The sequence below is a fragment of the Orussus abietinus genome, unplaced genomic scaffold (genome assembly GCF_000612105.2).
Source record: "Orussus abietinus isolate OABI.00-Male unplaced genomic scaffold, Oabi_2.0 scaffold833, whole genome shotgun sequence".
In the NCBI taxonomy this organism is placed as follows: domain Eukaryota; kingdom Metazoa; phylum Arthropoda; class Insecta; order Hymenoptera; family Orussidae; genus Orussus; species Orussus abietinus.
The window spans coordinates 14,316-24,835 of record NW_019394974.1 but is presented as its reverse complement, the minus strand read 5'-3'; the positions used below and the strand labels follow the sequence as shown (position 1 = coordinate 24,835).

Genomic DNA, 10,520 nt, shown 5'->3' with positions numbered 1-10,520 from the left:
TAGTAGTAAAGTTTCATAAATATTTTAAGGTATTATATACATAGAGTGACCCTTTCATATCACCTTAAATGTCTGAACATTTATACATTTAGATGTTTATACGTAGGTGTCCGAGGAGGAGCAAAATGCGTCGTCGCACCTGTAGGAGTCCGGCATGCTGGGAATCCCAGGGTAGACCCCGGTGGGCGCGAAGCCATGGTGTATCCTGGGGGGCGAGGGTGGCGCCTGCGGGGGTGGTTGGCCCCCCAGGATGCCGGCGGAGGGTGGAGGCGTGGGGTGCCCCCCGACCAGGCCCACGGGGGCCCCGTGCGGTGGGGGCTGAGCCTGCTGCTGCTGTTGCTGTTGCTGTTGCTGCGGGTTGTCCCTCCGCTGGGTGCGCAGCTTCTCCTCGCGCCGCCACTTTGCTCGCCGATTCGAAAACCAGACCTAGGTTAGAGACCAGAGTTGATGAACGGCACAAGGGTGGGCGAAGAAGAGGAAAAGGACCCCCTGGAGAGGGGCCTCTGGTCACCTGTATCCGAGCCTCGGGTAGGCCTATCTTCCCGGCGAGCCGCTCGCGAGCGAACACGTCCGGGTAGTGGGTTCGCTCGAACTCCTTCTCCAGGGCGTCGATCTGCTCGTTGCTGAAGCTCGTGCGGTTCCTCTGCAGCTTCCGTTTCAGTCGCAACCTGGCTTGGTCGTCGTCGGCGCCCCCGGAGACGCTGCCCGCGTTGCTGTTGTCGCCTCCGCTGTTCGTCTCGTCCGAGTGCGCTCCGCCCTCCAGCTCCGCCACTGAAACGTGTCGAGAGATTCGGTTGAGTTTCGCGCCAAGTACATGCCGAAGGACCGACCTAAAACGAGGGAGCCGACATTAGGTTTGTTCGATCTGCTTACACTTTTTTTTATACTTTCTACACTTTTTGAAAAGTGTACATATTCGCGTTTGTTTTGACGGAGGCGACGCAGATGGCGCTGTTCGTTTTGCAAGGGCATAGGTTTGTTCGTTTTGTGTATACTTTTTACACTTTTGCGAAATGTGTACATTTTGGCTTTCGTTTTGACGGATGTGACGCAGACGTCGTTGTTCGTTTTGCTTACACTTTTTATACTTTCAAGACTTTTGTGAAAAGTGTACACAGTGGCGTTCGTTTTTACGGAAGTGACTCTACACTTTTACGAAAAGTGTACATTTTGCCTTTCGTTTTCACGGAAGTGACGCAGACGTCATTGTTCGTTTTGCCTACATTTTCTACACGTTTACGAAATGTGTACATTTTGGCTTTCGTTTTGACGGATGTGACGCAGGTATCGCTGTTCGTTTTGCGAGGGCATAGGTTTGTTCGATTTGCTTACACTTTTTATACTTTCTACACTTTTGTGAAAAGTGTACACATTCGTGTTTGTTTTGACGGAAGCGACGCAGATGTCGCTGTTCGTTTTGCAAGGGCATAGGTTTCTTCATTTTGCCTACACTTTGTACACGTTTACGAAAAGTGTACATTTTGGTATTCGTTTTGACAGAAGCGACGCAGATATCGCTGTTCGTTTTGCCTACACTTTTTACACTTTTACGAAAAGTGTACATTTTGCCTTTCGTTTTGACGGAAGTGACGCAGATGTCGCTGTTCATTTTGCCTACACTTTCTACACGTTTACGAAATGTGTGCATTTTGGCTTTTGTTTTGACGGAAGTGACGCAGACGTCGCTGTTCGTTTTGCGAGTGCATAGGTTTGTTCATTTTGCCTACACTTTTACGAAAATTGTACATTTTGGCGTTCGTTTTGACGGAAGTGACGCAGACGTCGTTGTCATTTTGCCTACGCTTTCTACACTTTTACGAAAAGTGTACATTTTGCCATTCGTTTTGACGGAAGTGACGCAGATGTCGCCGTTCGTTTTGCGAATGCATAGGTTTGTTCGTTTTGCCTATACTTTCTACACTCTTACAAAAAGTGTACATTTTGTCATTCGTTTTGACGGAAGTGACGCAGTGTCGCTCGCTGTTCATTTTGCGAGTACATAGATTTGTTCTTTTCGTCTCCACTTTCTCCACTCTTACGAAAAGTGTACACTTTCTCTACACTGTCCACCCTCGATCCCAAGCGAGGGCAAGACGTTATAAAACTATAGCCCGCGAATTCGGCAACAAATTTGAAAATTGAAAAGACCAACAAACAGAAAAATACGAAGCTTGTCCGAAGATCTCAACGCAACATAAACAGAAATAACGATTAATCCATTTTCTTCGTGTACAGGACGATTTAGCGTTTTAATATTCTACGTAATCTCCGAAACATAGTACAATCATTATTCATTACAAATTACTAATTGATTTGCAATTTATTCATTCACAATTATTATATATTCCTGCGTCATACATTATCCCTATCGTCATCATTTACTAGAAGATGTTGAAATGCCGAACGAGTCAATTTAATCGTAACGTCATCTCCGGAGAGTACAGTTATCCAGGGTTAATTCGCCTGAGCGTATAGATTTGCAATTTATTCATTTACAATTATTATATATTCCTGCGTCATACATTATCCCTATCGTCATCATTTACTAGAAGATGTTGAAACGCCNATCGTCATCATTTACTAGAAGATGTTGAAATGCCGAACGAGTCAATTTAATCGTAACGTCATCTCCGGAGAGTACAGTTATCCAGGGTTAATTCGCCTGAGCGTATAGATTTGCAATTTATTCATTTACAATTATTATATATTCCTGCGTCATACATTATCCCTATCGTCATCATTTACTAGAAGATGTTGAAACGCCAAACGAGACAATTTAATTGTAACGTCATCTCCGGAGATTACAGTTATCCAGGGTTAATTCGCCTGAGCGTATAGATTTGCAATTTATTCATTTACAATTATTATATAATTCCTGCGTCATACATTATCCCTATCGTCATCATTTACTAGAAGATGTTGAAACGCCAAACGAGACAATTTAATCGTAACGTCATCTCCGGAGATTACAGTTATCCAGGGTTAATTCGCCTAAGCGTCGAATTAATATTCGAGTTCCACTCCGAGGGTGTTTGGCGGAAGGTGTCGCCCCCCTCTCCCCACCCCCGGGGGGAGTTCCGCGTGCGTGACGTAGGCGCGCACGTGTGACCATACCGATAGGCGTGGGAGGGAAATATATATATATATATAAAATGTATATATATATATTTTATATATACATTCATATATGTACATATATATAATGTATATATATATACATATACATATAAATGGACAGAGGGGGAGGATCCAGGGGGCGGTAGTCAGGCGTCGCTCGGCGAACCTTATCGTCGGTTTCTGGGTGAGCGCGTCGAGGCGTCAGTGGGTTTTGGCTCGACTAGAAAGCCGGAGGTTCGGGGTGCAAGGGGGGAGGGAGGGAGGGGGAGTAGCGATAAGACGCCAGGCGTCCCGACGCCGGCGACGGCCGCCCCGGCACCGGACGAGAGAGACCCTCTCTCTTTTACGCCGCCTAGTCGGTAGGGCCCTCTTCGTCCCACTGCGCTAATGGAAACCTGATAACAACCCCCTTGGGTTCCCTATCGCCCTAGCAACCCGATAGGTATACGGCAACCCCGCCTCGTCGTCGTTGCCTCCCCCCCTAACTACGTCGAGGAGTTTCACTTTCCTCCCCCCAGAGGGGGGGGGGGTCGAAGACGGCGCCCCCTCCCGACCCCCACTTCGCCGGCGGACTACGCCATTTTGGGCCGCCGCGGTCCGTCATCGGCAGCGCGACCGTCATTCCGCGGCCGACCGCCGGAGGGGCAACATCGAGTTATGTGGACGGCGAGCTGCGGGACGGATGTCATTTCAAAGGGGAATTATCCTGGGAAGGTATTATGGGTTACCTGGATGCGTGTTTACGTGGACGGGTACTCGTGTATGGGGTGCATGTCGAGTACGCGCACATGACCGCGTATCTATTTACTAATCTCGGTACGCATCCGGGATGACGGGCGAGGGGAGGCGTAATACGTCCTCGCGTTCGTTATAAACAGTTAAGATAAGCCCGAGAGGCAGAGAGAGAGAGAGAGAGAGGGAAGGAGAAAGGGAGAGGGGCAGAGGGAGAGAGACGGGCTGTCCCCTCGAACTGGCAACCAGCCACCGCGAAGGCAGTAAACTTCTCGCGGATTACGAGGTTGGAACTGAACTTCCCCGAGGAAGTTCCCGCCCTCCCTCCCGCTCTCCACAGTCGTTAAACGAGGACCAAGGGAGGGGAGGTGGGCGGGTTGAGGTTAGGTCGCGACGTCACGCGGGGTCTCGAGCAGCAATTAAATCCCTCCTGATAAGAGTCGATGCGAGGTGATAAGGGAAGCCGGGAGGCTGCTGGATTTTTTTCCCTTTCTCGATATTGCTCCTCTTGGCCCTGACCCGGGGATCTTCGGTCCAAGGGGAAGGTAGAGGCCATTTCGACGCGGGTCCGCCTCTCGAGTGGCGGGCGTCAGCTGCGAGGAGCGCAACTCTTTCGCCGATTGGACGGGAGATCTCGACCTCGGCGGAGTACGCGAAACGTTAAACGTTCCACTCGGGTGGGTTAGCGAGGAGGGGACGCGAAAGGATCTCGAGAGACGAGAGGCGATACCGTTCTCGAAGCGGGGCCGGCGCGTGGAGGTCGAGCGGCGGTCGCTAATCAACCGAGCGGCCGGCATTGTCGGCTAAACTGTTCCCTTCCTGGAGGGCCGCTCGACCCGAAAGGAGCAGTTGGCGGCGGCAACAATCGCCCAATTGTAGCCTCGCGGACCCTCGACGGCCCACGGGGTCGGAAGAGTCGAGAGGGCCGCGGCGGAAGGTGCGCGCGCGAGCGCGAGCGCTCGCCGCATTGTGCCCCCGGCGGCGGCCGGCGCACGAGTGGGCCCAGGAGGTCGACACTCCTTATGGGAGAGGTGTAACACTGAAGTTAGTTCACCTACTCCGAGCAAAGACTGCGCTGGTGTCGTGACTTTTCAGTCTGATAGAAAGAGAAGAACAGAGAAAAAATTGTCTAACCAATGGCAAGAGACTCCAGGAGGCGCAGCGTAGATGCGCATAAAAATAGTCGGGACAAGTGAACCAAAGTGAACCTAACCTCGATTAGTGGCAATATTTTTACAAGTTTCGATTGCCTCGGGTATTAAATCGCGAACGTGAGTTTGCGAGTAAAAGTGTAAATCGAGAACAGTTTGTAGTCTCTTACTATAATAATCGTAATAATTAAATGGATTAAATGCGATCTATAGATCGCATTTAATCCATGAAAGTAATCATGACAAAAATTAAATTTGTATAGAATTTGTATATTTATACATTCATAATAATTAATATTTTTATCTTAATAAATATGTTACTTTTTAACGAATGTTTAATGTAACTATTTCAATTCTTACAGTGATTTAAAACAGGCGTTGCGCCACTGACACTTTTGTTACTTCTTTTACGTTTAATATACCGTTTTCTTACATTTGTGTGTCAGTCTAAGCAACGTCTGTTTTGATCATTGCAGATACTTATTAAATCCCGAAAATATCCCTTCGTTTAATAAATGAATTAGAACAGCCCGCCAAAGATTTTAGTTCGCGAAGAAGGTTTTCTCCAACCGAAGATGGCGGTAGTGCATAAAGCGTTACACCCCAATACATGGCAGCGTCGACCCCCTGGTCGAGAGGGCCGCGTCGGAAGTTGCGCGCGCTCGCGCTCGCGCTCCCCACACTCTGCCCCCGGCGGCGGCCGGCGCACGAGTGGGCCCGCGAGGCCCGCGCGCCGCGAGTCACGCGGCGGCCCTCGGGGCGCCGCCGGCCGTCCAATCGGCGCGCGCCGCTTCTACCGGGCCGACCAATGGGCGTCCCGCCTCGACCTGGACGCGACCGCGGCCCGCGAGACAATGCGACCGAGCGCCATTGTCGCGGTGCGCGACGCGGCTACAATGCGCGGCCCTCGGGGTTGCATCGGCCGTTTAGCTAAGTGCAAGGACTCCATTATCGAAATTAATAAAGACTTGGCGAGCTCTCGAGAGCGCCGCCAGTCCCGAGTGCCATTAGTTGCTCGGCTTTGTGTTTTCCCTCCCCTCTCTCGTATTTTTTCCCGAGCCGCCCCCTGACCCGCTCCTTCCGCCCGGGTGCCCCGTCACGTTTTAACCGTTTTAACGGCGCGCCGTCGAGTCGCCACCTCGCGACGACCCGGACCCCCCCTCCCCCCTCGGATTCGATCCCGCAGGAGGAAGTCGCGAGTCCCGATTTTGGGACGAAGAGGAACGCCCCCCCTCCCTTCCTTCTCTCCCATGGGCCGCCCAGGAGGACAGATGCACTTCGGTCGCGCACAATGGCCGATGACACAGATGTTACCGGCCAGAGTGGCGGCGGGCCCCGGCGCTCAGGTTAACGGCGCGTTAAACGGCCGGAGTCAGGAGCGAGAGGGCGCGGGCCAATGCGCCGTCGGAATGGCCCGCCATTAGGCTGGCTAATGTCGTTCAACGACCGCTGGAGGGGGGAGGGAGGGGGGCGCCCCCCACCCCTCCCTCAACGGAGGGCCTAACGGGAGCGGCCCATCTAACGGCCTCTCGCGGGTCGGGGTCTGCCCTCGGTTCCACGGTGACACCTCGACCCCTACGGATCGATTAGCGTTTTTTGGGAACCACTACGAGCCCGACTCGTCGACTACGACCGTGTAAGGTAATGTGAAACCCCGCTTAAATCAGTCGATTCGAATACCACACTTTTTTAAGGGTACTGGATCAAACTGTCCGAAACTTTGACACATGACTTGTGATCATCTAAGAATTGTACTGATACACTAAAAATTTGGATTTTTTAAGAAAATTTTTTTAACAGCCCAGACAAAAATCAAAATGGCGTCGAGATCTCATATTTCGATCGATATACAATTATCGAGGGCTCTTGTATGAGAAACGAAAGAGTCAGGACAATTGTACAATTTAGAACACTCTGATAATCGAGAAACTCGCATTTAAACGGGATAAAGGCAAAATGTGGCTTATGCACGAGCCCGACTCGTCGACTACGATCGTTTAAGGTAATGTGAAACCCCCCTCAAATCAGTCGATTCGAATACAACACTTTTTTAAGGGTATTGGACCAAAGTGACGGAAACTTTGGCACAGGACTCGTGATCATCTAAGAATTGTCCTGATAGATTCAAAATTTGGATTTTTTAAGAAAATTTTTTTAACAGCCCCGACTAGAATCAAAATGGCGTCGAGATCTCATATTTCGATCGATATACAATTGTCGAGGGCTCTCGTATGAGAAAGGAAAGAGTCAGGACAATTGTACAATTTAGAACACTCTGGTAATCGATAAACTCGCATTTGAACAGGATAAGGGCAAAAAAAGTGTTTTATGCGCTTCTATGCTAAGCGATGGGAATACGAGGTCTCGGAGTGAAAATTTAATTGACCTGGAAATCACAGATGGCGCAGGGGGTTCCTCTGCAGTCAATTAGGGCCCCAGAAAGCACGAATCCAGAGGATTTCTGGAGTTTTACTTCGATTTCTTTATAATTATTTGTACGAAAACGACAGGTGGAGTATGCCATTTGGCACAATACCCAATACAATTGGACCCAGCTGTCAATATAAAAACGAACGTCGGCAACGTATGCATTTAGAAAACCCTCTTTATCGACGTCGATCAAGTTCCTCGACGTGTTTCACTTCACCTTAAAGGTGTTACCATCTCGATCATGTAATTATCAAGTGGAATCGATCGAACTTCGTGCAGGAGAAAACCGTTCAACATCGATTAAACGGAATGCTCGAGATGTCGTTATTCAAATCCCTCGATTTGTCAACGCGCCATGAACTCGACTTCGTCCCGTATTCGAAGTTCGAGAGCATTCGTCCGATCGGTACCTAAGAGTAATCTCCCGGAAGAGCCGTGACGATACGTCCTCGCGGCCGTTAAACGGCGGCGCGGCCTCGAGCCGGGGCGTTACGAGCGGCGTTAAACGGCCAAATCGACGACACGGCGACCGATACGAGGGCCACCTCGCGAGGCGACGTCGACGGGCACTCCGCGGGCCGTTTAACGGATCCGGAGCGCCGTTAAGCCCGTATCCGGCTTCCTCCCTCTCGCCGTGATTTTCGCGGCAGTCCTTCCGACCGAGTTCCTCTTCGCCGGATAAATCGTCGCCCTTTTTGCTCCGCTCCCTCGGGAGGGGGAGAGGGGAGGAAATTAACGAAAGCTTCTCGCCGTTGCGCGCGGAAAGGGGGCGGGGCAGGGGTTTATATATCGGGAACTTCATCGGGAGCCGCATTGCCGGGATGCGCCAACGAGAGCAGCTCGCGAGGGAGTTATTACGCGATTAATTTGTAACTCCCCCTCCACCCGCCGTTAAACGGCGTCCCGGGTCGCCCCTCGGTGCCCGGTTCCGTGGATCCGGCTCCCGATCCTCTTTACCTGGGAACGCTCCAACGGGCGCCGAGCGGCAAATCTCCTTATGCCGGGCTCGATCGAGTCCCGGGTCCCGAGGGAGCCATCTTTTCGCCACGTCTTCCCGGGCGCCGACTCTTCGCTTCCTGGGGGGACGGACTTCCATCTTGTTTTCTCGCTGTCAAAGTTTCGATAGTGCTGAGCGTTTCGATCGGCTTACGTTCCGGTTCACGCCGTTTAACGATTCGTTTAGCGCCGTTTAACGATTCGGTTAACCTATTAACTGCGGCACGGTGTCGCAAAGGCGGGCCTTATTGACGAGTCAACTTGTTATTCTCAGTTAACAGGTTAACGTCGTTTAGTGATACGTTTAACGTCGTTTAACGATTCATTTAGCGGCGATTAACGATTCCTTTAACCTATTACCTGTGGCATGGCATCGCAAATGCCGGTCTTACTGACAAGTCAACTTGTTATTCTCAGGTAACGGGTTAACGTCATTTAGTGATACGTTTAACGTCGTTTAACGATTCATTTAGCGGCGATTAACGATTCGTTTAACCTATTAACTGCGGCACGGCATCGCGAAGGCGGGCCTTATTGACGAGTCAGCTGGTTATTCTCAGTTAACGGGTTAACGTCGTTTAGCGATTCGTTTAGCGCCGATTAACGATTCGTTTAACCTATTAACTGTGGCACGGCATCGCAAAGGCGGGCCTTATTGACGAGTCAACCTGTTATTCTCCGTTAACAGGTTAACGTCGTTTAGTGATACGTTTAGCGTCGTTTAGTGATACGTTTAACGTCGTTTAACGCCGTTTAACGATTCGTTTAACCTATTAACTGCGGCACGGCATCACGAAGGCGGGCCTTATTGACGAGTCTACTGTTTATTCTCCGTAAACGGGTTAACATCGTGTAGTGATACGTTTAACGTCGTTTAACGATTCGTCTGGCGCCGTTTAAACATTTGTTTAACCTATATATTAATAGGTTAAACGAATCGTTAAATATTACCTGAGGCGGAAGATCGCGAAGGCGTGCTTCAGAAACGAGTTAACTCGACCTTCCCACTTAATGGGATAACGTCGCTTAACGATTTGTTTAACGATACGTTTAATCCGTTAACTCTGGCGTTGGGTCACGAACGTCGTTGAACGATCCGTTTAAATACCCTTTAACGTTGTTTAACGTTGATTAACAACCATTTATGCCCGATAATGACTCGTTTAACGGTCGTTTAACGTCGTTTAACGGTCATTTAACGTCGTTTAATGGTCGTTTAACGTCGTTTAACGGTCGTTAAACCCCGCCTGATGACGCTTTCAACGTCGTTTAACGCAGTTTAATGCCATGAAACGGCCGTTTCGCAAGTTTCTCCCGTGAAAAAAAAATAGTCTCCCGAGTAAAGGAGTCCGATATTCCCTGGGGGTTTCTTTTCTCGAGTCCCGAAGGACCTTCTCCCGGAAACGGCGGGCCCTCTTCCGCGAGAAAAGAACGACGCCGAGCCAAGAAGTTCTCGCCATTTACTAAATAACAACGACCGCCACCCACCGCGTCGCCCGGCGACGCCGCCGTGCTCCAACTCGCACGATTACTTCCGGTCCCCTGAGCCGCGATGTGCTTCCGCAAGTTCCTCGAGATTTCCTACTCACTTCCGGGGCCCCGAGCCCCGCCCGGGAAATGCACTCCCGGGGAGGACCGGAGGGAATCCGGGATAACCGGGGAATCCAGGAGACCCGTGAAATCCGAGTCCGTGTTTCCCCCCGCGAGAATCACCGCACCTCGCGGATAAAGGACCAGGCGGCTTATCAGTGATAACGAAAACCTGGAGATGTTTACCAAGCGAAACTTCCCCTAGTAGCATGGAATAATTTCTAAATATTTCTGTGTAATCTTTGCTAAATATCTCAAGCAACAGATCTTTCAACATTTCTTGTAGATTTAATTGGAAGATATTTGAAATATTTCTTGAAAATCTCAATGACATATTTAGTTTCAATAATTTATAAACATATTGAGAAATTATATTTTTTAACTTATTAACATAATAAAAATACATTTTTTAATTCGCGACTATTATCGGACACTTCATTTGGTATCAAAAAACACGACTAATTTCTGAAATATTTTCGTTCCGCTATTTCATTATGGAAGCAA

At 49.7% G+C, this 10,520-nt stretch overlaps 1 protein-coding gene across 1 annotated transcript; it reads right to left on the bottom strand.

The window, feature by feature from the left end:
• Positions 1 to 96: 96 nt before the first annotated feature.
• On the bottom strand, positions 97 to 1,441 carry LOC111674179 (paired box protein Pax-6-like). Its single transcript, XM_023433578.1, has 3 exons — positions 1,333 to 1,441; positions 512 to 771; positions 97 to 426 (listed from the first exon to the last, which is right to left on the bottom strand). Exons 1-3 carry the CDS (start codon positions 1,439 to 1,441, stop codon positions 97 to 99), a joined length of 699 nt encoding a protein of 232 aa, XP_023289346.1.
• Positions 1,442 to 10,520: the final 9,079 nt, after the last annotated feature.